We start from the raw sequence: 26,188 nt of genomic DNA, 5'->3' as shown, positions 1-26,188 counted from the left end.
AATGGAATCATATAAAATGCTTGTTTAAAACCAGAAAAGGTAGAAAAAATGGGAAGGAAAAAGAATAAAATGAATAGTAAATGGTTACAGACATTGTAGATATTAATCTAACTATTTTTTTAAAACGTCACTAAATGTAAATGGTCTACGTTCACCAATTAAAAGACAGAGACTATCAGACTGGATTAAAAAACAAGGTTCAATTATATGTTGTCTACAAAACACCCACTTTACATATACAAATACAGATACATTAAAAGTAAAAGGACAGAGGAAAATGTACCATGCTAACACTAACCAAAAGAAAATAGGAGTAACTGTGTTAATTTCAAACAAAGACTTCTGAACAAGGAAAATTATCAGGGATAAAGAGGAGCATTACATAACAACAAAAGGGTCAGTGCTCCAAGAAGACACAGAGTCTTTAACATATATACATCTAACAACAGAGTCTCAAAATATGTGAGGTAAGAACTGGTAGAACTTCAAGGAGAAATAGGTGACTCCACTGTTACCGTTGGAGACTTCAACACCTCTTTTTCAGAAATGGACAGATTCAGCAGACAGAAAATCAGTGTGGATATAGTTGACCTGAACAGCGGCATCAATAAACTTGATCTAATTGACATTTGTGTAATACTTCCTCCAGCAACAGAATACACATTCTTCTCAAACTCACATGGAACATTCACCAAGATAGAGCACATTCTGGGCCACAAAACACACTTCAACACATATGAAATAGGAATCATACAAAGTATGTTTTCAGACCATAGTGGAATTAAAGTAGAAATCAATTACAGAAAGATAGCTGGAAATCCCAAAATGTTTGGAGATTAAATACACTAATAACACGCAGGTGAAGGAAGAAGTCTCAAGAGGAAAAAAAAATATTTTAAACTAAATGAAAATTAAAATATGACATCAAAATTTGTGAGATGCAGCAGAAGCAGAACTTAGGGGGGAATTAATAGCATTGAACACACCTGTTTGAAAAGAAAGATTTAATATCTCTGAGGGACTCTGGTTCACTTTCCTGATTGACATCTCTGTTTCCAAAATATTGGGAAACATGGATTTCTCTTTAGGTAGCACAATGACAGAAGAATGAGCACCATCTCACCCATGAAGGCAAGGATGGGAATACCTAGGAAGATGGGCTGGAGCTCAGCCATGGTGCAGTAAGGCTCCTCAGACAGGGAAGGTGGTCCAGGTCATGGGAAATGCATTGCTGCCTCAGGCAGCTGGGCATTAAGAGTGCACATTCTAGACTAGAGTTCCAGGCCCACATCACAGAGCTTTAGCACAGACACCAAAGGTTCTTGAGGGGAGGGGAGGGGACAACACAAGAGAGATGAACCCACAACCCTTTCCCCACCATCCAGCCCAGCAGATCTGTCCATACCTCCAGGGCCCCTTAGATACCTGCAACCTACCTTTCAACTCCACCCGTTCACCATACCATATATTTACCTTGGTGAAATTTTCTATTTATTCTACCTGTTACCCAGCTATTACCTAAGACCGTTTACTGCTTGATTATCTCCCTTTGGACCCCACATCATCTTTGAAAGTCTGCTTTGCCCAGGAATTTACACCCCCAAGATCTACTCTGCCCTCACCTACAGCTTCCCCTGATACTTAATGTGTTTTTACCTGTAGGAACCAGAAATATACTCAGCAGCAGCCCCACCCCCAATATCTCCTCAAAAGAATCCACTCTCAACAAGAAGCATGAGAGAGCAGAGTAGCCTGTACCAATGATTAGAAAACATGACAAAGAGGGAGACAAGGGCATGGCTCACCCGTGGACCCACGGCAAACAACTTGAAAATCTTTAGTAGTACTTTTTTCCCCCAAATCCCTCTTAGGCTGTTCAGCCCCTAAGGGTTCTCAAATCTAGCCCCCTCCACCCAAACAGTGTCTCACCCCGCTGCTCCCTCTCTCTTCTCTCTGCCAAATCCCCTCTTTCCCTGAAACATTTTTAATTTTTACTTAATTTTACAGAGCAGTTGTGCTGGACCATGACCCACAGGACCAAACTCATCTTAATTTAGGGAGTGGGCTTCTCTTTAGCATAAATTCTAGTGAGCATAAATGTCATTATATTTAACAATACTTGTTGGTTTTTGTTTGTTTGTTTTTGCTGAGAAAGGTTCTCCCTGAGCTAACACCTGTGCCAGTTTTCTTCTATTTTGTATGTGGGACACTACCACAGCATGGCCACTGACAACTGGTGTAGATCTGCGCCCAAGAACTGAGCTCAGGCTGCCGAAGCAGAGCACGCAGAACTTAACCAGTAGTCCACTGGGCTGGCTCCTGTGTCTTAATCACACCTATGGTTACTTCTTCCATTAAAGATTTTATGGTTTTTTTCGCTTCTACTTTCTGTCTTTTCACCAAAATTCCCATTGGTATCTCTATACCTTTTTAAACAATAGTGTCATTTTTATTGATGGTGTACATGTATTTATTTCATCTCCCCATGCTAGCTAGTCATTTAATAGTTATAAATTTTACAGCTTCATTATTTAGTGCTAAACTGCTGAAATGAAGCCCTGTGTCATGTCCTCCCTCTGCCTGCCTGCATTGCCTCGCTGAGTCTGAAGAATCAGTCTGGGCTGTAGACAGTCCTTTCCATCCCATGTGAGAGGGTTTACCAGTAACGACAGCTTGTTTTTTGACTTGTCTTCTCCTGCATCCACAGCTTCACCATCGTCTCCTCCCAAAAGAAAGGTACACTTCAAGCTCACCACTCTCACATACCCTACCTGTACTGCAGGAGGCATCTCTGTTCAGTAAAATCCCTCCACATATCTTTGCATCTCTGGCTTTTTTTTTTTTGCTGAGAAAGATTCTCCCTGAGGTAACATCTGTGACCAATCATCTTCTTTTTACTTGAGGAATATTTACCCTGAGCTAACATTAGCAGCCAGTTTTCCTCTATTTTGTGTGTGGGTCGTCACCACAGCATGGCCAACAAGTGGTGTAGGTCCAGACCCAGGAACTGAACCCAGGCCAGTGAAGCAGAACACACCGAACTTAACCACCAAGCCACCGGGCCAGCCCCTCTAGCATTGTTTTTTAGTAGCACATCTGGTCCTAACTTCCCCTAAGGTCCCCAGGACTTGCAATTGTGAAAACATGCTTTAAAGTCTGAGCAAGTTAATTCCACCGAAAAAATTTCCAGGTGAGAGGGGATTATAAGAATGGCACATTGAGCGTGGTCTTCAAAAGTGGCCCTGTTGTTAGGCAGGCTGAGAAACTGATCCAGATTAAAGGAGGCCGAAGACACATGACAAGTAATGCAGTTTGTGATTGTAGCCTGAATCCTGTAAAGGAGGCTCAAAAAAAGAGAAAAAAAGCCACAAAGGACATTACTCAATAAATTGTCAAAAGTGGAATATGAATGGGAGATTAGTTAAAAGTTTTATGCCAATGTTAAATTTGCTGAAGGGGATAACCTGCCGTATGTAAGAATATCTTTTTCTTAAGAAATAAATAATGAAATATTCAAGGAGAAAGTGCATGATGCATGAAATGTATTCCCAAATATTCAGGAATGTATGCATGTTTTTCATATGTGTGTGTGTTCATATAGAGAGAGAAGGGGAGGGAGGGAAGGAGACAGAAACAGACCAAGACAGAGGAGAGAGATGGAAAATGGGTCAAATATTAACAGGTAAATCTGGATAAAGGGTGTGTGGTTGTTTACCATCCATGCAACTTTTCCACAAGTTTATTTCCAAATAAATATGTTTTAAAAATGAGCCATTGACTGTTGTCCTGAATTTTACCTAACCTTTGAGATTTGTGGCTTTGATTCCAGCAGCTGCCAGCACCAGCATACCTAGACCCCAGAAGTGCACAATGGTGACTTTAAAACAGTTAACTTAGGTTCTGTCCCAGGCAACAAACCCAGGATCTTCTTTGCCTATTTCAAGCATGCTAACATTTCAACAGGGTTACAAAATACTGGAAAAGAGCACCCCCCCCCCCCAAAAAAAAGATTTTTAAAAATTATACACAATACAAAAAAACAGAAAAAGAACAAAAAATTCAACGTGTACAGCATGGAACCCTTAATTTCTTTCCTATTTGGTGTCACCAGGTCTTCGGTCTTCTGGCATTTTGAGATGTGAGTTGGTTTGCTGGCATTTCGTCTGCTCCGCTAGTCTGCTAGTTACCACACCCCCACTGGATTTCCACCTTCCAAATATGTGTTGACATCTTTTGTCCTGTCCTCTCCTTGTCATCCTCAAGTGCTTATTCTTTTTGTGTCCTTGCCTTGTTTTAACAGCTTTATTGAAATATAGTTCACATGCCTTGCAATTCACCTGTTTAAAGTGTATAATTCCATGGTTTTTAGTATATTCACAGACATGTGTAACCATCACTACAGTCAGTTTGAAAACATTTTCATGGCTTCAAAAACAAACCTTGTGACCTTTAGCCGCCATCTCTCCCTCCCCTCATCCCCCCAGCCCTAAGCAACCACTAATCTACTTTCCATCTCTCTAGATTTCCATATTCTGGACATTTCATACGAATGGAATAGTATGTGGCTGCGACTGGCCTCTTCGCATGGTTCATCCATGTTGTAACATGTATCAGTACTTTTATTGCCAAAAACTACTACGTTGTCTGGATATACCACATTTTATTTACCCAGTCATCGGTTGATGGACGTTTAGGTTGTTTCCATTATTTGACTGTTATGAATAGTACTGTGAACATTTGTGTACAAGTTTTTGTGTGCCCACGTTTTCATTTCTCTTGAGTATGTACCTAGAAGTGAAATTGCTAGGTCATATGGTAACTGTGTGTTTAACTTCTGAGGAACCGTCAGATTGTTTTCCAAAACACCTGCACCATTTTTCATTCCCACCAGCAGTGTATGAGGGTTCCCATTTCTCCACATTCTCACCAACACTCATTATTATCTGACTTTTTTATCCTAGCCATCCTGTTTGTGAAGTGCTATCTCATAGTGGTTTTGATTTGCATTCCCCTGATGACTATTAATGTTGAGCATCTTTCCATCTAATCTTTTTAACAGTGTTTTGGGAAGGAGAGGAGTTAAGTGTTTGAGCTGCTATGTTTAACTCAAAACACAATAGCTCATTGTAAATATATGACAGGAAAAATTTTATTCTGAATATTTGAAAACACATAGTGATGTCAAGTCCTTATCACATGTACAGCTTTCTCCTTCTGTACTCTCTGCATGCTGTAGTCACTGTGTTATTAAGGGACTGCAACACTGTGCACTGCATTTGCTCAGGAAGATTCCTTTCTATGAGGGGTTGAGGGAGGAGTTCACTTGGGTGACTCCTCAGGCTTGACTGCAGGGCTGAGCAGAACTGATGGCCAAAGCCTCTAAAGCTCAGTGCTTTTGGTCCCCACCCACGGCTGTGTCCATCTGTTGTGGGTCAGTGTGCCCCACAGGAGTAACTGTCAAAAAATTTTGAGAACTGTGACACAGGCACAAAGCATACGTCTGAGAGACGGATGGCAGGATGTTCTGATGGGCTTTTGCCCTTTAACCATAGTGTAGGAGACGGGCCGTATCACACGTGCCAGATGACAACTCTGAGAGCGGGGTGAGGGGTACATGGGAAGATACACTGCTCTCATGCACGTTTAAACATTTCTGTAATGGAAAGCTTAAAACAGTGAAAGTTGGGTGCCTCATAAGGAGATGGAGGGGACGAGAGGATCCCTGGCAAGGGGGCTCAGTCTGTGAAGACGAGGGTTTAGCTCTCGCAATAAGGACATTTCAGGAAGTGTAATTCCATTGAGGTTAGGAAGGAAACCTCTTTTCATATACCAGGAAAGAAGGAAAGGAGGAATGGGAAAGGGTTTTTGTGAAGGTGTTTTGACGGAAAGTTCCTATCTCACGGCTTCTAGCTCCTCTGTGAATGGTGGTCCAGTACATCTACTGAGCAAGTGGAGACGGCCTAAGTTTGAGGAAAGTGAAGGAGATTTGAAATAAAGTAGAGAGGCAGCAGAGAGAATGGACTAAGGAAACAGTGACCTGAGCCCCATTTGTTTTCCTCACGTGTTGGTAAGCATGGGGTCATTATTTGTGGAATGAGCCAAGGTTTTCCAGCTAGTGCTGGGGCTGAATTTATCGTGGCACCAGCAGATTCCATTGTGGGATTTAATCCAATAGCGATCAGTTACTCATAGGAAGGCGTTTCTGGAAAAGGCAGAGAGATGAGATTTTGCCAGACAGGAAGGATTAAAGGGGATTAGTTGGGGCCCATTTTTAATGGACCTTTTTAAATGTTGGTTACCTGACAGACCATCAAATTTACCTTGGAGAGGGAGGAAACGAAGACAGGAGCTAGGTGGATAGATGAAGGGTAAGTGGGAAGATGAATGGCCTAGAGTTAAAAATTACTAAGGGGCCTGTACACCAGAAGGATCAGGGATGAGGCCAAAGGGTGGAATGTCAAACTGTGTTAATCCAGATGTCAGAAGTGTTCCTGGTGATAAGCCCTGGAGTGTGGCAGTAACTGTCCTGGAATGGAAGTAAAGGACCCTAAGATGAGATGATGTAGGATCTGAGGGGTCGGGCTATTGGCTGGTCCATCCACATGGATGTTCGAGCCCTCCACGGCCTCCTCACCTCTTCGGTTCTCTGCCCTGGGCCCTGTCCCACCTTTTGTCCCTCCTAGGGCCTCCACAGAATCTGCATTATTTTTTGACCCTAAGCTTCAGACATTGGAGGGTCAATGGCATAACTCTGGACAAGAAAATACAAGTGTGGAGTGAGCGAGGGCTGTGGTGGACATCGGTTTTGTTTTGTTTTTTCTTTTAAGACCTAGCATTCACAAGTCTTTCTGCAAGAACTACCTCAAGTGCCCTCTAGGGCACTCACGCCATGTTTGAGTCCCAGTCTATACAAGTGGAGTTGCCTTCCCTCCAGGCCCTATGGTAAGGGTGGGTATGTGTGCAGTCCATGGTGAGTCCCCCAAACATCTGTAACCTGGTGCATAGTCTGGGACTCGCCTCTGGTTCATGAGCTGCAGGTGTTCTTGGGGAGACCAACCATGGCTCCACCAAGGCCATGAATATCAAAGGAGGCACCTCCATCCTGAACGTGAACTTTATACAGTAAGGGCAAGATCTTATGTATTTCCATCAAGCATGGATGGAAGAAAGGCACCAAGATCACCTTCCCCAGGAAGGGGATGTCATGCCTGATGACCTCCCTGCAGATATTGTTTTAGTGCTCAAAGAGCAGCCCCATGCCTTTTCAGAATAAGGCATCAGTGTGCTGTGCAGTGCTCTGATAAGCTTCAAGGAAGTGGTGCCTGGATCAGATTGAGGAAGGGGCAGGGGGAACAGTACAGGGTGACAATATGGATGATGAGGCATAAACCTTTGTTCCACCAGCAAGGTCATTCCTTCCCCTGTTCAGTTTTTCTTACCTTCCCACTCCCTCTAAGGCATCTTTTCCTTACTCTTGGCTTTATTTTACCCTGGGAGGTAGGTGGCTGCCTGGTCAACATTGCTACCACTGACAGCCAAGTGATGCTTTTGCTCTGCAACAAAATGTCATCAATCAGCAATCTGAAGAAATACCCCCAGCTGTCTTTCCAGTAAGGAAACGTCAGTGTAAAGTCTAAGGTATGCTTCCCCAACACATTAAGATGACCCACATGACAGATTCTTAAGTAGCATCTGTGCTGTTCCTAGCCCCTCCCCCACCAGCACAGAATTCACTGCAGCAGTAACCCCCAAACACTTGTCTCCAGGATTCACCCACCTGTGGGGTCCTCCGGTCACTGACTTATAAATCATGATGAAGCCACTGTTTCTTCTTCACTGTTATTGTCTGAAAAATGTACCTGTCCTTGACCCTCTTCAGATATAGAAGACCTGTCTTCCCTACTTCTCTGCAGGATATGAAACATCCAGTGAAGGGAAGGTGTGGGCTGCTCTACATTTTCGTTAAGGCTAAGCTAAGAGGCAGGAGACAGAGCCCATCTCAAACTCATCAGGGAGGAAATGGGCTTTGGGGGGCATGTCATCTCTCTGTCAACAAGAGCTCCAGGGGACTGGTCACCTGTTAGAAACCAAAGGAAGAGAACAGTAAGAGCTGGACTAACTCTTCCTTTCCCAAAGCACAAGCCCTGAGTTACCTGAAACCCATGCCCCCAACACAGTACACAGAAAAGACTTCACTATTCTTAGAGAATCATTTATTTGGGAGAATCAGTGTTCTCCATGAGAAGGAATTATTTGGGGGCAGGAAGTTTTCCTCTCTGGAAATGCTGGAGAAGCATCTTCTGGTGACATAGCAGAGACAGGTCTCTGAACACCGTGCCTTGAGCAGTGGTGAGAGTGGCTGCAGGGCCCTGGCTGGCTTGGCTCCTGCAGGTGGGGCTTGGATGGGGCCCATGTTCCCTGCGGGGCACAGATGAGGGATACCACTGATCTGCTAGCTGGTTCCTAAAGGCCACAGCTTTCTGGGGGTGTCCGTCCTCATCTCGGATCCGTCTACTATTTGCAGGATCACTCTGGCCAGCAAAGACAGCTTCTTGGTGACAGGGCTTTTTTGTGACTTTACAGGTGGGAGCCCTGTAGTTGGAAGGATGTCCCTGGATGGGATCTGCCCGAGCCAGCACTTCTGCCTTCCGCTGAGTTTTCCCAAACTTCCTTGGGGAAGGAAGGGGCTCTTGAGGGCAGGTGACATCTGTTGCATGCCAACGCCCCGGTTTCTCCTCTGGGAACTTCCCAGGAACCATCATGGTCTTCTGAGCTGTGGTCGTCCTAGTAAGGGCAGCTCTCTTTTTAACTGGGCCCCTGCTCTGTGCCGATGACACGGGGCTGCCCTTTTCCTGGGAATTTTCTTGGCTTTTGCCTTTTGTCCCAGGATGAAGCCATTGCAAAATGCGGTTCATCTTTTTGCTGAAGAGGCTTTCAGGAGGAGGCTGTCCCTTCTGTGATGGGGTCTGGGAAGACTTGTTCCCGACCATCTCCTCTAATGCCTTGTTCTGAGTAAAGAAGATCTTCCTTCTATGTTGGGATGTCCCCAGCCCTGCGTCCCCTCCACCAAGCTCTTCTGCCTTGGGACCCAGAGGGCTCGCTGTCTTTGCAGCTGGTGGGAAATCCTTATCCTGGCCCCTCCTTAAAACTTCCTTAGGGACCCAAGGCTCCTGCTGCTGCTCCACGCTGATGACTCTGTCCTCCAAATGGGCACGCGGTACCTGGGAAGCTCTCATGTCCCCAGTGGAGACACCCTGGGCATGAGTCAGTGGCGCCTTGTAAGTCAAGCTCTCTGAGGCAAGGGACCTATCAGTGGGTTGGCCTTGGACCTGGCTCTGATTCCTCTTCTCTAGTTTAAACTTTAATTCACCAAACAGCTGTTCTTTAAGGCCTGATGATTTGGGATCTTGTGGAACTGGTCTTTTTGGTGGAGGCCTTTCAGTGGTCCCGGTAGTTTCTACTTTAGTCATCATTTGGGAGTTTCCTGGCTTGCTGGTTGTCAAGATGTTGCCAGTTTTTGACTGAAGAGCATTGAGCTCCTTGGCCCTGAATATCTCCCTGGATGCAGCTGAAGGTTCAGACTTATCTGTCTTTTTGCCCTGTCTTGTTTCTACTCCACCCCTGGTACTCACACTCTTCCCCTTTGGCTCATGTCTGGCCTCAGCTTGCCTTGCAGGCAGATTTGGGGGGTATCTGTTCCATAGGGGAGAAAGTCTCTGACTGGCTTTCCCTGTGATGCTGTGTGTGACAGGCAGAAGAGTCTGTCTGGCACCCTTAATTCGCTGAACATCCTCTGCAAGCTCTTTGTTCATACCAGAGGGTGATTGTCTAAAGGTCCCCTGTCCTTCCCTGCCCATAGGTGAGGTGGCAGGGTAAGAACAATCCAGGACAGGAGCTGAATTTGTTGGTCTTGATTTGTCTTGATGAACAGGTTTAGAGCTTCCTCTAAGGGGCTCAAGGCCCCCAGATTTGGAGTCCACCTCAGAAATCAGGTTGGCTGAGGAGGGAAGGTAGGAATGGGACAAGGCCTCGGATGCTGCACCTTTCAAAGTAAAGATCTCTATGGATTCAAGGACCCTGCGGGGAAGGCCCCACAGCATCCTCATACGAAAGCTTCTAATATGAGCTTCCAGCGTCTGTCGTGCACTGGAATCAATGAAGGGAAGTTCCTGGAAGGTATTCAGGTAGTAGTCCCCACCCACTGATGGTGGCAAAATCCTCTGTGTTATTTGGGTGTGGGATTTCACAGGAATCTGCAGTGATTGCTTGATAGCATGCCATGAACTATGCACAGTCCCAGGGAGCTGACCCTCATTGATTTCCTCAAACTTCTTGCTCAACTGTACTTCTAGGACATTTTTAAATTGTTTCTGATCTAGACTCGCACTTGAGGCCCTTGAATTTTTCCCTGACAGACTCGCCATGTGACTAGTTAGGTCTTTCTCAGAGTCACAGTCCAGATCATTATCTGAAGAGCTCTCTGGGTCACTCAACAGATGAGCTTTTGGGCCGTTCTCTGAGCTATGTCCCTGATCCTTCCCCACATCCTTCTCTAGCTGAAGCATTTCTGAGCCCCTCTCACAGAAGCTTCCAGGATGGCTCAGTCCACCATTTAGATTTTTGTTCAGAGAGACACATGAGTGTCCATGATTGTGCTCTGACTCAGGAATCTCTGAAAAATCTCTTAGAGGCATCATCAGTGACAGAGACTCATGGATCCTGCGGGGCAGGCCCCAGCGGTGTTGGATGAGCCTCTTTCGAAGGTGGTGGTCTAGTTTCTTCCGAAGCTCATCACTGAGAGGAAACTCTCCAGGAAAGATAGAGGTTGAAACATGGGCCTGGGAGGCCTGGAGGTAAGGAGAACTGGGAGCTGAAGGACGAAAGTCTTCCCTAGATCTTTGGACAACGGAGGGTAAACCCCACAAACTTTCCTGTTGCTTCTGCAACACATTCCGCTCCAGTTGTTGAATTTCAGATGAGATGACAGACTCTGATTCATTCTGGGGTCTATGGAAACATACTCCAGAGATCTGGGTCTCAGGTAGAGGACCAGATGGTAGGATGGGGAGTGGGGACAGAAGGTGGGCCTGGGGTTGGACCTGAGTGAGAGGTAGGGGCTGGGATTGGGGCAGGGTTTGAGGCAAGGCTTGAGGCTGCATCTCAGGCAAGGACAAAGGTAGAGGATGGGAAAGTACTGGGGATTCTTCAGCTGTGGAGGCATTAAATATTGTAGTGAAAATGAATATAGAGGAACAGTCACCTGAGACATGGTCAGCAGGGGCCAAGGACTCGCTGTGCATAGATGGGAGACCCCAGAAGAGCTGGACATGTTTTTGTTGTAAATGGTCCTCTGAGGCCTTAGGATATGGGGGCTGCTGGTGCACAAGCAGCTCCTTTGGTTTCCCTTTGCTGTTCCATAAAGGCAGGGAGAATGCTGAGTCATGCTTATCAGCAATTGACTCCAACATTTTCTCTGAAGAATTTAATTGGTAGTCTGGCCTAAGTTCTTTTGGAAAAGAACCCCTCATCAGAAAATCAGTCCTCTTTTGGACTTGTCTCTCCAAGAGTGCCAGGACATCAGGGCTGAGAAATGGGAGGTTACCAGGTTCCACAAGGTTGTTGGCAGGGTCTCCCCTCAAAAAGCCCTCTGAAGAGTGGAGGGCAAGAAACTCTTGTTTGAAATCACATTGTGCCAAAGTGGAAGGGAACAAGTCTTTGGCATGAGCTTTCCACGAGGAGAATTCTGAAACCGAGAGGCTTGAAGGGTCAGTGCCTTTGATTGGTGGGACACAAGTAGACAACCCACCAGGGCTATCTGGAGATGAGTTCTCCAGCACGGGCTTCAATAAGGTGGAAAGTGAATCAGATTGAGTCACAGCTAAAGCACTGTCTCGTGGTGGTGAAACAGACAGGGTTGGTGGTGTGTGATGACAAGTCAATGAATCAGTGGGATCCATTGTCTGGGACACATTTGGTAAGAGGTTGACATCTTGGGAAAGGGTTGAGTCAAGAGAGAAGATGGTATGCACAGACAAAGTGGCCTCTGGTTGGAGAACAGGATCCACTGTCTGAGTGCCATGTGGTGGCAGAGGGGGAAAGGCAAGGGGTTGGGGTGGGGAATGGTCCACTGGGAATTCGGAATCCGAGGAAGGAAAAGGCTCTGATGACATAGAGTGACCCATTGGTGAGGGTGAGTGAAACTCAGCTAAGGGTGTCATTGGGTTAGGTGAAAGAATGGAGGGGGGCGGTGGGGAAGGCTCAGGTGGAGGGGCTGGTGTTAGGCCTCCTGGAGGGACTTCTGAGAAGGCAGAGGACAGAGTGAATGAGGACTCAGTCACAGAAGCTGTGGAAGCCAAAGAGGACACAGAGAGAGTATCATCTTCCAGGTCCTCCAGGAACAGCAGCCGATTGACCTCCGCAGTTATGCTATTACACACCTCACAGGAGGGGTCTGGACATAACAGTTGACGAACGCGGGTGGTATCGTGATGCTGGCCCGAGGGGCTGTGGGAGACAGGAGATACAAAGCTGCAGCCAGGACCAGAAGAAAGGAGGACCTGCTGGCCTGGGGTGGGGGGTGGGGCCACCTGAAGCCTGCTGCCCCTTCACATTGCCCCACATCTATGACTTCACAATACACTCAACAGCCCTCACCCCAAGGCCTTCATTCACATACCCATTCCTAGGGCAACCCCCTGGGATGACTAGGGCAGGCCGCACTGAATCCCTGGAATTGCATAGAACGTGCTAAAGAGGGATCAAGAAAGAAGTGGAAAGACTGGTTACCTTTTCAGAATGGAAATCAGCTTCCTTATGTCCTCTGTTTCCTTCTTGTAACGTCTCCAACCTGGGCAACCAGGAGAGTGGGTTATGGAGGGAGTGGGTAGAAGCATAGATGTTAGACAGGAGTCCCTTTATGGGAGACCTTTGGGACATTAAACTCTGAAAGCCCTAAGAATCAGCAGATAAGGTCAAATGGTCAATGATATTAACAAGGTTCATATGTGTATGTTGCTTCATTTGTAAAGTACTTTCACATACATTATCTCATGTGATGCTCGAAACAACCATGTGGGGAGCACAGGTCAATGGTTACCTCAAAGACGAATCTGATCATCCACGAAGTCAAAGTACTTTCACAAGGTCAGGAGACAGAAGCTCTGACTCATGACATCTAACATGGCCACCTATTGGGCAATACCCATTGTTCAGGTCCATCACTGCTTCATGCCCAGAGGTGGGCAGAGCAGGAGTCTGAGAAGCGTTTCAGGTTCTGACTGCCTTCCCATGAGCCTCTCCTCTGAGGGCTCTGTTTTCTGACAGGGACTGTGGCTAGCACCTGACATCCTCAGAGGTCATGGACCTGGGACCTCATGGAAAGGACAGGGAGAGTCACCCTTGGAGAGCTCAGGTGGAATAAGCAGGACCTTACCTCCCGATGTTCCACCTTTCCTTCTCCTCTTGGCTGTGCCCTTACGCTGAGAACAAAAAGAAAAGAATCAGAAGCTGGGACTCATTTCTCTGCCTTCTCTCTCTAGGAAACTCAGATACTCATTATCCCATGAATAATATGACTATTTTAATTAATAGAACTTTGTGTTCCTTCCTGTTATTAATTTTTTTAAATGATAAAGTATTTCAATTTTTCCTTCTTGGAAAGACTTGAAGAAAGCTTTTGTCTATGAGGTCTACACTTGGTATTCTGAGTCAGAAGTCCTCTGCTCAAGGAGGGCATAGACTCTGAGGCCGACAGACACGTCTGTGCTCCCTCAGATAGACCCTGTGTCCTGGACAGAGCTCAGACTTCAGCCTCTGCCCAGAGGCTCAGCCCTGCTCTTCTGATCTGCCCGATACAAATGACGCCTGACATGCGAATGTGACTCATGATCCAGCGCTGGGAACTCTGTTCTCCTGCAGAGATCCCAAACTCTCTAAATAACCCAATCTGGGGCCATGAAATCACTGTTGGGGATTTTATCCCAGAATCCTCCACCACACCCAGATGGTCTGTGAGCTTCAAAGGGAAACATTCCCTGCTGAACCCCTAGCCCTGCCCGGCCTATGCTCCTAGAAGGATGCTACTCCATCCTCTACTCAGACTTCCCATCTTAGGTGTCTCTCTGAGCCAACCAAACTCCTTTTAAAATATGGGGATAAAGATAGAAACAACAGTAAAGAATCACTGTTACAGGCTTCCCCAGCATTCCTTACCTTTTGGAAAGCTTTGGTTTTCCAGAAGGTTGATAAAGATGGAATCCCCACCAGGTAGCACAGGAACAGAAGGAGCAACCACAACCCACACAGGAAGGTGAGGTTGGGGTCAGTATCTAAGAATGCTGAGCAGATGCTCAGACACAACTCAATAGGGCTATTCAGAAATGAGAGAACATTCCAATGGCTGAACTCCATTGTCTGAATCGCGAGGCTGCCTGAAGCAACTGAGCTCTGAGAGTGCCAGCGCTTGCCTATAGTCCCAGGCCTGCATCACAGAGCACAGAAGAGTCACAAAGGTTTCTGAGGGTGGGGGAGGGGACATGAAGAGGTGTGCCCACAGCCCCTCCCCCACCCACCAGACTGGCACATCTCTCCACTCCTCCTGGGCCCTCTAGGTCCCTCTGCCCTGCTAATGTTACCACACAAAATTGGGGTTCTTCTGCCCAATGCACCGAAATAGCCAATTAATTATGGCATCAGCCTCTGGGAAAAGAGATCAGCTTTATTCTGAAAGATCCATCTGCAGGGAGAACAGGCGGCATGTGCCCTTAGATCTGTCTCCTTGATTCAGAATTTGGGGAAATTTAAGAGGTTAGGGAGAACAGTGTGGCAACTTGAAACACTGGGGTCACGGGTTTTGATTGGTGGGCTTCAAGCATTTATGGTAAGGTTTTACACATTTATGATTGGGTTCTGAACGTTTATGATGAGGTTCTACACTTTTATGATAGGGTTGTAAACATTCATGATGAGATGGGGAAGGAATTTTAACACCAAATCTTCCTGAATGAGGGACCCCTTGCTTCTGATAAGAGTCTGACTTCTAAGTTTCCGTCGTGTCCCAGTCCTTGGGTTCCATGGGAAGGAGGATCCGTGGTTCTGCAGTCATTTCTGGTCAAGACGTCTTTTGTGCATGCTCTGGCTACATGACTCTGAAGATTGTCTGAAGGATAATTCTTAGTCACTCTGTTGATAAGAGATGGAGTCAGTTGAACTAGTCCCGGAGGGCCCGGGGTGACACTGCCTGTAGTCCTATTTTCCAACTCCACCTTTTCATCAGATAATATATGTACTTAATGGGATTTTCTGCTTGTTCCATCTGTACCCCACATATCACCTGGGTCCACCTTTACTCTTTGGAGAACTGGACTTGGGTCTCACCAATTCTAATGCCTTGCAAGTCTGAGATACTGCCCAGAAGTTTTGCTTGTACCCAGACATTTACACTCAGGATCGTAATCATCCCCAAATCTATCCTTTCTATAGAATGTTTTTTCCTTACATGAACCCAGAAACACAACTTACAGTTCTACATTTTAGTTTTGTGAATACTGAATAGCAAATTTTAGAGGTTTTTTCAGTCAGCCTTTAGCATCTTCAGAGAGGATGACTCAAATAATTAAATGCATTATTCATTATTCAACATTCACAAAACTAGATAAATAAAATATAATATAAATGTGAATAATTATACCTTCAAGTGATCTTGGGGGTAAGTCTGCAGCACTTATTTTTCTGAAGTTAGTGAAGCTTAAGCTGCATAAAGACTTTCAGACACACTACACACACACACTCACACATCTTTTGACAAACCAAATGACAAGAGACTTTCACGTTGAGGTATATGGGGTAACTATTTGTGTTCAAAATTGATTTGACTTGAACTCAAGAAGCCTACCTTATGGCCTCTCAAACATGCACTGTACATATGCTTTAACCATTAAAGTGAAGAGTGCAAGCTCTTAAGATAAGAATGCACACTTCCCCGCCTTATGCGCTATTGGTAACGCCCTCGTTGGAACTGCTAAAATAAGTTCCCTTTCCTGACTTCAGGATCATGTTGACCTGCTAGTTTGCAACTGAATACCTCTGAAACTTTGATGAAAATATATCCTGGGCATGTTTAATGTATGTTCTTTGTTCTAAAAAGATATAAGTCTGTACTGAAAATCATGCTTCTGTGGAATGCTTTCTTCCTTTCTGGGAAAGGCCTTCCTGGGTTATAATCCTCAGTCTGGCTCAAGTTAAACTTACCTTATTTCTCTTATTTATAAAACAGTTATTGGTTATTTTGCATCGACATAATCCAGTATTTTCAAATCCAACAATAAAGCATTTTCTCCCTTTATTTCAATCTTTTCTTTTTTATTTTGAGCCCACTTTTTCTTACTCTACCTAAAATACAGACAGTCCCCGCCCTCTACAGGTGGACACATCCCTTAGTCAGTGCAGGCTGCTGTGACAAAACACCACAGACTGGGAGGCTTAAACCACAAACATTGATTTCTCACAGTTCTGGAGGCTTGGAAGTCCAAGATCAAGGCACCAGCAGATTCAGTGTCTGGCCAGCCTCACTTCCAGGTTCACAGACACTTGCCTTCTCCCTGCAACCTCACGTGGTGGAAAAAGAGGGTGAGGGAGCTCTGTGAGGTCTCTTGTATGAGGACACTAATCCTCTTCATGAGGGCTCCACCCTCATCACCGAACCACCTCCCAAAGGCCCCATCTCCTAATGCCATCACATTGGGATTAGGTTCCAACATGTCAACTGGGGGGACACAAACTTTCAGTCCATATACTCCCCAAAGGCTGGGATAGGTTGTACTGTGCTAAGCTGTTGATCCCCTCAGCCCTCAGGTGGCAGGTGGGACCCAGGAGTGTCAAAGCCCAGGACAAAATCTCGTCTTGTGCAGCCTCATCCGAGTGTCCTTGTGGGCCCTGTAAATATGATCTCTTCCTAAGAGCGCCTGCCACGAAAAAGGCTGAAAAGCTCTGCTCTGTATGATCACCCCATGTATGTTCAAAAATCAACTACCTGTCACATTTTTTCAGGCTCCTTTTGTCAGGTTTAAATAATCCCAGTACTTCCCTCCCCTCCTCCTACATATTCTTTTCCAAACTCCTTATCTTCATGACAGCTGTCCTCTGACGGGTCTCCTAATTTCTCACGTCTTTCTTAAGCTGTGATGCCCTTGCTCTGACGCCCACAGCCCAGCACTGTCACCTGATCTCTGTGAAAGGGTGAGACAGCCTTCACTCTGGTGGGGTCTCCTTTCAATTACACAGGAACAGGTACCCTTCCTGGAGGACAAAACCTGCCAGGAGGCGCCATTTCCTCCTTGCCTTGATAGGCAGCCTGAGCCAAGTTTCATTTAATAAAAATTTACTGCTGGAAACCAGGAGACACAAGTACCTGTAAGTCATGTCTCTGTCCTTGAACCATGAGCTGCGGGTTTACGGAAAAGCCCTGCACAGGTCAAGAGTGACTGCACAGGAGAGGCCCCGGCACATCTGGGAACAGCCAAGCGATCTCAGGAAGACATCAGAGAAGGGACAGACACTGTGGGTGACAACTGCTCAAACACACCGGGCTCCTCAGGAGGGTGTCCCTGCAGCTCTCCCCTCTCCAGTTTCTGATACAAATCAACAAAGATGGTCAAAGAGCAGCTTGCCTCCTTTACAAGGGCACATGTTGGCTAGATATCCTTAACATACACCGAGTGCCTTCAGTTAACACCTACCAGAAGTTTCAATAAAAAGGCTTTTCCCCAAATGCTGGTACGATTCCTTTTCTAAACAAGGAACAAGATTCTAAAGGTACAATGTTTTTTGTTTGTTCTTTTTGTACCACCAGAAAGAAACCCCATCAATGCTTAATGGGAGAAGTCCATAGCACTTGCCCCTCCCACACTAACATCAACAGTAATAAGAAACTTACGTGTCTAATTTCTAAAGCACTTTACTTTCTGCGATCTCAGTGGATTTTCACAACCACCCTGGGACGCAAGCAGGACAGGTATTATTGTGCCCCTTTTATCAATGAGTAAAACTGAAGTTCAGAGAGGGTGAGTGACTTCCCCAGATCATTCAGCAAGTGAGTAGCAGAACCCTGACTACTAAATCCCCTACATCCTCAATGTGTCTATTTTCAACAATATTAGTAGGAGACTTCTTGAAATACAAAGAATGCCAGAGTCCTAAAATTAAAGCAGTTGTGTGGCTAAGAATGTTCATTGTCTCCATTAAATGCTGAGAAATTTGGGACCATTCCAAGCAGCATAGCGGTTGGGTTCCCATACTCTGATTTGGCGGCCCAGGGTTCACAGGTTCAGATCCCAGGCGCAGACCTACACACCACTCATCAAGCCACGCTGTGGCAGTGTCCCACATACAAAAAATAGATGAAGATCACCACAGACGTTAGCTCAGGGCCAGTCTTCTTCATCAAAAACAAATAAAGCTATTGTTGTTATTCTGTCCCCTCTTAGGTACATTTTCCTTTGCCCTCTCAGCAGCAATGTCTTTATAGCTTTTCTCTACTCCCCTCTTAAAACCTGCCTCCAAGAACTGTATTACACCTGACTCTCAGTAAGGCGTAAATGAATAATAACATTTGAAACGTCACCCCTCCAGGAATACACCTCACACATTTTACATCTCTCTCACCCTAAGCCCTGTAACAAAGCTCTCACCAGACCATTTCAGGCAGACATGCAGAGGTGGCAGAGATGGCTTTTGGCAGCGTGAGATCTTCTCCCCACAGCCCCATGACATCTTCCCAGTGGACCGACGTGACCACAGAAGTCTGGTCCTGGATTTCAGATGGCACTTGCTTCTGTCTCCCAGGATTGTGTTTGCCACAAGCTCTAGTAGAATAACGTGCTGCCATTGGAGGAGACTCAATAGGGCTAAGTCATTAGTTTGGGATTCTCATACATTCTCAATTTTCTAGGGACAGTCCTCTCACATCCTGACCACTGTCCCGGGCATGAGCCACATGGGGGCAGCTGTTTTCAGGATACCGAAAAGCATGAAGAAGAACAGATTCTGGGGAAATATCCTTTAAAACTACATTTAAAACGACAGCTGTACCATGTCCTTCATTCATTCACAGAATAAACTTTTACTGAACTCTACTATGTAGTATTTCTAGTAGAAATATCAACAAAATAAGGCAGTGCCTCTGCCCTCGGGCAGGTCACAGTTCAGCAAGTGAGACCTGTAACAACTATGATAAAGTGATAGAAACTGTAAAAGAAGTAGGAATAAGAACACAGTGAAAACACTGATAAAGGAGCAATTAATTCTCCTGGCCAGAGGGAGAGAGGAGAGGAGTCAAGGAAAACTTTAGAGTTCGTGCCAAGTGAAATAGGCCTTGAGGTCACTCGTCCCCTTCTCCTCTTCCCTTTCTTCCTCTTCCTTCCCCTCTTCCTTTCTTTAGACTTTATTTTTTAGAGCAGTTTAAGGTTCACAGCAAAATTGAGAAGAAGATACGGTGTTCCTCTATGGCTCCCCACACACAAACACACAAAATCTCCCATTATCAACATCCAGCACCAGAGTGGGACATTTGTTACAATTGATAAACCTACACTGATACATCATTATTGCTCAAAATCTATAGTTTACATGAGAGTTTACTCTTGGTGTCATACATTCTATGGCTTTGGGCAAATGTACAATGCCATGTATCCATCATTGTAGCATTATACAGAGTAGTTTCACTGCCCTAAAAATACTCCGTGCTCCACCTCTTCATCCCATCCTCCCCACTAACGCCTGGCAACCACTGATCTATTTTACCATCTCCAGAGTTTTGCCTTTTCCAGAATGTTACTCACATAGTTGGAATCAGACAGTGTGTAGCTTTTTCAGATTTGCTCCTTTCACTTAGTGATATGCATTTAAGGTTCCTCTGTGTCCTTCATCTAAGCTTCTTGCTTTCTGAGATGTTGGTAGTATAACCATGTGAGATTCCCTATGAAATGAGATCTTTGGGGTCTAAATGCAGTTTTTATTCAAATTTCTGGGGGCATCAATTTGCCCTCCTACCAACCCTCTCAAAATTAGCCCTTGAATCAGCAGGAATGATGGTGATGCCTAATGCTTAACATTTGAAAATAATGAACACCTTATGATCTCAAGGTTCTATTCTTGAGTTCTAGAAAGTCAGAAAAGAGTGTGGGAAGAGGAACTGCAATCCAGCCAGAGGGAACGGGAGCAAACTTGTAACATATATGAAAGTACATGTCTGGTCACGCTAAAGCACAGGGTACGTGCCTGAGAACGAGAGTAGAAAGCACTTAGACTGAAAAACTAGAAGACTCAATTGTGAAAGACTTTGAATGACAGTTTAAGCAGCTTGAACTTGTGCTGAGGGCAGTGGGAAGCTAAGGTTTTCATAACCAGAAGCATGGCATACTCAGATCTGTGTTTTGGAAAGATGACTGGCAAAAGAGAAGCTGGCTGAGAGCTCAAGGGAAATGTGCACATTAGTCACTGTATCTCATAGGACTCTTTCTCTTGCAGATGACAGAAAACCAGATGAATTCTGGCTTATTCAAAATTTTTAATTTATTGGCTTATATTTCTCCATAATACAGGAGTAGATTCAGCTTCTGTCTCACCATCCCTTGGTTCTGATCTCTTAGCATTAACTAGTTCTCAAACAACTTCTGTTGGGTTCCCATGATGGCATCGAGCCAGGAAAAACAAAGAATTGTTGTCTCAGTGTTCCCAATTAAAGTGCCAACATTCAAGTGAATGGGATCAGCTCAGGTCATAAGAGCACCTCTGAAATAATTACTGGGAGACAGAGAATACTATCGGCCTAATCTAAGTCAGTCCTACTCAAAGTGTGGTCCATGGACCAGTACCTGTTCCCACATTTTTGTTATCACCTGCCACATGTTAAGTATAAAAATTAAGGATGGTTAGAAATTTGTACTGCAATTTGACAAGAGTAATTAAATCTAATTATAAAAAAATTGAGGCTTATATTGTATCTTTATTTTGTGTGTCATTTTTCCAGTACTTCATTTGCATTGTATTTTTCACAAGTATCAGTTCACAGTGGATGGGGATGTGGGAGAGAAAGCAAACTGGGCCTTCACCACAGACAGTTTGAGGAACTGTGGTCTAATGTCCATGCTCCGCTGTGAAGCCTGGGGGCAAGTCAGCATTCTGGAAGCACACAGGGAGACTTCGGGGAGCTCCTTCCCTCTCGCCATGAGAGGGGGCAAAAACAAATGTCCACTATAATCATGGGACCTAATCTGGACAGAGGAGGGGCACTCCCAGACTCACCTCAGCTCTCCTATAGAAAATCCTGGTGAAGTCTTTTCAAGCATAGCACATTACTGATGCTAAATTCTCACACTGGAGAACTGAGTTTCCTACTAATCTACCGGAGTAATGGAGGGAATAGTGATGGATAAGGCAGAAAAGCTGGACATGGGACATATCATTCAGGGCTTTATAAGTCATGTTAACGGTTTTGGATTTATATTATGTGCAAAGGGAATCCACCAAAGCTTTGGAGCAGGAAGAAGACAAGATCCAGTGGATTGAGGGGGAATAAGAGTAGAAGTAGAGAGACTACCTGGAGAGCTATTCCAGTAATCCAGGTTTTAAAAATGCTTGTTTGGATTTAGGGTGATGGCAGTAGAGATGAGAGTGAGTAGACCAATTGAAGACATACTTAGAGGAGCTTTAAACAGCACTTGGAGATGAATCAGACTGAGAAGTGAGCGATGAAGGGATTTGAGAATGACTCAGGTTTCTGGCTTGAGCAGCTGGATGCACAAAAGCACTGTTTACTGAGATGAGGAAGCCTGAAGAGGAAGAGATTCATGGATGGATGAGCAAGTGCTCCATTTTGGATAAGTTGAGTTTGAGATGCCTGACACATTTACAAGCAGATATTAAACAATTTCCTACATATAGGGCTCAGGAGCTCAGAGGCATTATTCACAGAGATAAAATCTGCACCATAATTGTTTGCTCTTACCTAATCCCATTTTCAGCGAGAGACCAATTTCATCACTGTACCTTCCAGAGCCAGTAACCAAAGTTGCAGCTTAAATTCTAGCATAAACTTGGAAGTAGGGAGGCTCTTTTTAAAGACTCCATTATGAAAACACTTTCAGAGCAACCTTTGATAAATGAAATGGATCACTGAGCTCAGGACCCTGGGCTCCCAACCTGAGGTTTATTGGGCACCTACCACATGCTGGGCTACATGCTTTACATGCATCGTCATATTCTCATAGCAATCCTGCAAGGTGGCTTTACTACTCCATCTAGTTTACAAATGAAGAAACCAAGGCTTAGCAAGATTAACCAGCTTTCTCAGTGCTATGTAGCATCACAGCTCAGTTAGTAAAGTGACAGCCCGGAAGTAAGTGTTAGAAGTGACACACGGGAAGCCAAGTGTGTCTGACCCCTTCAAATTTCACTGCTTTCTTGGGATTATTGTTTTGCCTAACATGATGACCTAAAATGTCAGGAGTATTTTCTTTCCTAGAATAGGAAATACAACTCCCCTCCCACACCCCACGTATCCCTTTGCTCCACAGGGTTTCCTTTCTTTATTTCTCTTAGAAAAAAAAAAGTAGCTCCTCCATAAATCATGGATGAGGAAAGATGAGCAAGACTCAAATATTCCAATGATGCTGACAAAATTAGGCTTTCTTAAGGCACTGTTAAATACGTGCATAACTGTGAGCTACAGAAAGGAAACATTCGCCCTGGCACTACTGCCTTCACTAGAAAAGCATTGTGATTTGATGGATGGGGAATGAACAACTCCTACGGCAGCTGCTGCATCATTAACTGCTCAAGTAGGCTTAGCTATGAGGAAAAAGGAGTCTGCTCAGGTAGTCAGCCTGTTACCATTGCAAAAACAACTGACCACACCCTCTGCACGGGCTTCGTGGTCTGATTTTGTTAGGGTGTAAGTCAGCTTCAAAATTAATACAAAGTAGGTGTACAAGTTAGACACTGACACATTGATTTCAAGGTTGGACTTTAAATTGTTTTTTAAAGTCTTTTTCTGATATACCACACCCTCTCTAAACTTTCCAGAATTCAGAGGTTCAATTCAGCAACCTATTCCTCTCTTATAGTCAATTGTTGACATCGTACTCTTTATCCCTAAAGGCCTGTGAATTATTTTTAAAGTGACAGGTTAAAGGAAAGAACAAAATGGACTATGTTATCATTTCTCCGGTTTAAGAAATAATTTGAGTTCCTTTGAGCCTTCCTGTTAGATGGTATGGCAGACACTGTTCATGAACTATACGGCACGAGGATAGTCATAGCGTCCTTCCTCCTTGATCATGAGCAGTGAGGCTGACAGCTCTCAAGGGACACCTGAGTGGTTTTCTGTGTTTTGCTGTCACAAACTGCACTGCTATGAACATTCCTCTACTGCCTTCCCACGTCTCCCAGTGCAAATGTGCAAAAATTTCTCTGAAGTGGGACTGATCAATCATGGGGTATTTTTATAGGTGTTTTTTATTCTGAAGTGGTTATACCAATTTACATTCCCACCCACAGTGTATGTGTTCCTCTTGCTTCATTTTCTCACCAACAATATGTTAGAGTTTTTCATTTTTGCCAGTCTCATGGGTGGAGGACATGGTAGTATGTTATGGTTTTCATTTACATTTCCTTAACTACGAATGAGGTAGAACATCTTTTAATAGGTAAATTGGCTATTTTGCTTTCTTTTACTGTGAAATGTCTGTTCCAAGTTTTCACCCATTTTTCTATGGATTTTCTGTTCTCACTGATGTGTAGAAGTTATGCACATATCCTGGATACTGACCTTTTGTCAGTTTTATCAATTGCAAATGTCTTCTCCTGGTTTGTGCCTTGTATTTTCACTCTTTGTGCTGTCTTTTGGTAAAGAGAAATTCTTTTGGGTTTCTTTTGAGGAAGATTAGCCCTGAGCTAACTACTGCCAGTCCTCCTCTTTTTTGCTGAGGAAGCCTGGCCCTGAGCTAACATCGTGCCCATCTTCCTCTACTTTATACGTGGGACGCCTACCACAGCATGGCTTGCCAAAGGGTGCCCTGTCTGCACCCGGGATCGGAACTGGCGAACTCCAGGCCGCCGAGAAGCAGAGCATGCAAACTTAACCACTGCGCCACTGGGCCGGCCCCAGAGAAATTCTTAATTTTAGTATAGTGGGAGTTATAAATCCTTTCCTTTATGGTTTATGCTTTTTGTGTCTTATTTAAGAAATCTTTCCCTATTCCAAGTACTTAAGATATTTTTCTATATTGCTTCTAATAATTTCATAATTTTGATTTTCATGTTTAAATCTTAATGCATCTAGAGTTTATTTTTATCACATGGATAATCAATTTTCCCAGCATGATTTATTCAAACGTTCATTCTTTTCCCGACTGATTTGCTTTAAGTTTCCGTATATACATGGATCTATTTCTTAGCTCTCTATTCTGTTCCATTGGTCTATTTGTCAATCTTTCAACTAACACGTTTATAAATATTGATATCTAGTATTCTGGTAAAGCAAGTCCTCCAATCTGATACTTCTTTAGAAATGGCTTATCTATTCTTAGTCCTTTGCATTTCCACATGGATTTTAGAATTGGCTCACTGGGTTTAAATATAAATTGGGATTTTGACTGGAATTGCATCAAATCTGTAGATCACTTCAGATAAGTAAAATCTTCACAAAATAAGCCTTCTAACCCATGAACATGGTATATTTCTCTATGTAGGTCTTCTGTAATATCTTTCGATAAAGTTTTGTAATTTCTGTCGTAAAGTACTTGGACACTTATTGCATTTCACCCTAGAACTTAATATTTCCTAATGCCATTGTAAATTTTATTGAATTACACTTTCTGTTGCTATCGTATAGAAATATAGTGACTTTTTAGTATATTTCACCCAATAGGCTTACAAAACTTTATTATTAATTCTAATAATTTATCCATTAACTAATTTTCCAATCGTTATACATTTTACTCTTTTTTCTCTTGCCATATGACACTTGCTAGAAACTTCAGTCCAATGTTGAAAGAAAGCAGATAATAGACTCTCCTTTTGTTCCGGATCTTAAGAAAATGCCTTCAACTTTTCAACATTGGGTTATACCAATATTTAAAGTGAAGAAACCATGCTGCTGAGAAGTAAAGCAGCTGCTCAAGATCATGAGGCCTCTAAGGGATAAACCCAGGCTTCAACATCAATCCAAGACCCATGTTCTTTTCTCAATTGTGTCAGTGCACAAAAAGGTTAACCAGGGAGACTTGAAACAGGCAGAGGCAAGGGAATACATTTGGATTTAAGACACTCTAAAGTGCAGTAAATAAAAATAAAAGCCTTTGAGCTTTGCTAATCCTTCAGAAAATCCTGGTAATCAGCTTCTGAGGGGCAAATATAGATATAATCCTTCCTTAAAATTGCCTGATGGCTCTCTGCTGCTCACAAGGATAAAGTCCCAATTCTCAGCAGGATACACTTCCAGATTTATAAATAGCCACTCTGTCCCAGAACACCTTCACCTCTGCACTATTCATCATTCCCCAAACTTGTTGTACATTTTCATGCTCCTGTGACACTGAGCATTCAGTCCTTCCCTATGTTGTACAATTAAGACTCCTAACCATTCATTCACTCAACCAACAAATACTTAGCAAGAGTCTAGAATGTGGCAAAAGTTGTGGTAAGCACTGAGGATACCATGATACAGAAAACAGAGTAAGTCCCTGCATTTTTCAAGGCTTCAGAGAAGAGGAAGCTGCAGGAGAGAAATAGAGGAGAGAACAGCAGTGTTCTAATTGTCTTTCCATATGCTTTAATTGAGCTTTTAATTGGTAAGCTGGGTTAATCATCCTGAAGTCCCCTATCTTCCCTATCCCTTTACTTCTTGTATTAGTCAGAGTTCTCCAGAGAAACAGAACCAATAGGAGGACGAATAGATATAAGTGTATACTTGTATACATGCATGTATACACACAGATGTATACAGAGAGAGAGATATTTATTTTAAGGAACAGGCCCATGTGACTGTGGAGGCTCGGCAAGTCCAAAATACGATGACTAGGCCAGCATGTTGGAGACTCAGGGAAGCATCGCAGTTTGAGTCCAAAGGCAGTCAGTCTGCTGTAAGAATTCCTTCTTACTTGGGGGAGGGTGGGGGAGAAAGGTCAGTCTT

At 44.2% G+C, this 26,188-nt stretch overlaps 1 protein-coding gene across 2 annotated transcripts in view; it reads right to left on the bottom strand.

Annotated features, from left to right (window-relative positions):
* Positions 1–8,196: 8,196 nt before the first annotated feature.
* LOC138920322 (spermatogenesis-associated protein 31D4-like) overlaps positions 8,197–26,188 on the bottom strand; it is a 40,543-nt gene continuing 22,551 nt past the window's right edge. The window contains exons 1-4 of one of the 2 annotated variants that reach the window (XM_070248377.1): positions 14,212–14,518; positions 13,433–13,478; positions 12,787–12,847; positions 8,197–12,504 (exon numbers count right to left, since the gene is read on the bottom strand). In XM_070248377.1, coding sequence (XP_070104478.1) covers positions 8,250–12,504; positions 12,787–12,847; positions 13,433–13,478; positions 14,212–14,409 — 4,560 coding nt within the window. In that variant the 5' untranslated portion in view covers positions 14,410–14,518 and the 3' untranslated portion in view covers positions 8,197–8,249. Of the gene's footprint in view, positions 12,505–12,786; positions 12,848–13,432; positions 13,479–14,211; positions 14,519–26,188 lie in introns of those variants that run through there. The other variant, XM_070248378.1, reaches the window with a different exon arrangement.

The sequence above is a fragment of the Equus caballus genome, chromosome 23, assembly GCF_041296265.1.
Source record: "Equus caballus isolate H_3958 breed thoroughbred chromosome 23, TB-T2T, whole genome shotgun sequence".
NCBI classification, from domain to species: domain Eukaryota; kingdom Metazoa; phylum Chordata; class Mammalia; order Perissodactyla; family Equidae; genus Equus; species Equus caballus.
The sequence above is the reverse complement of the archived record's forward strand: the minus strand, read 5'-3'. Positions and strand labels throughout refer to the sequence as shown.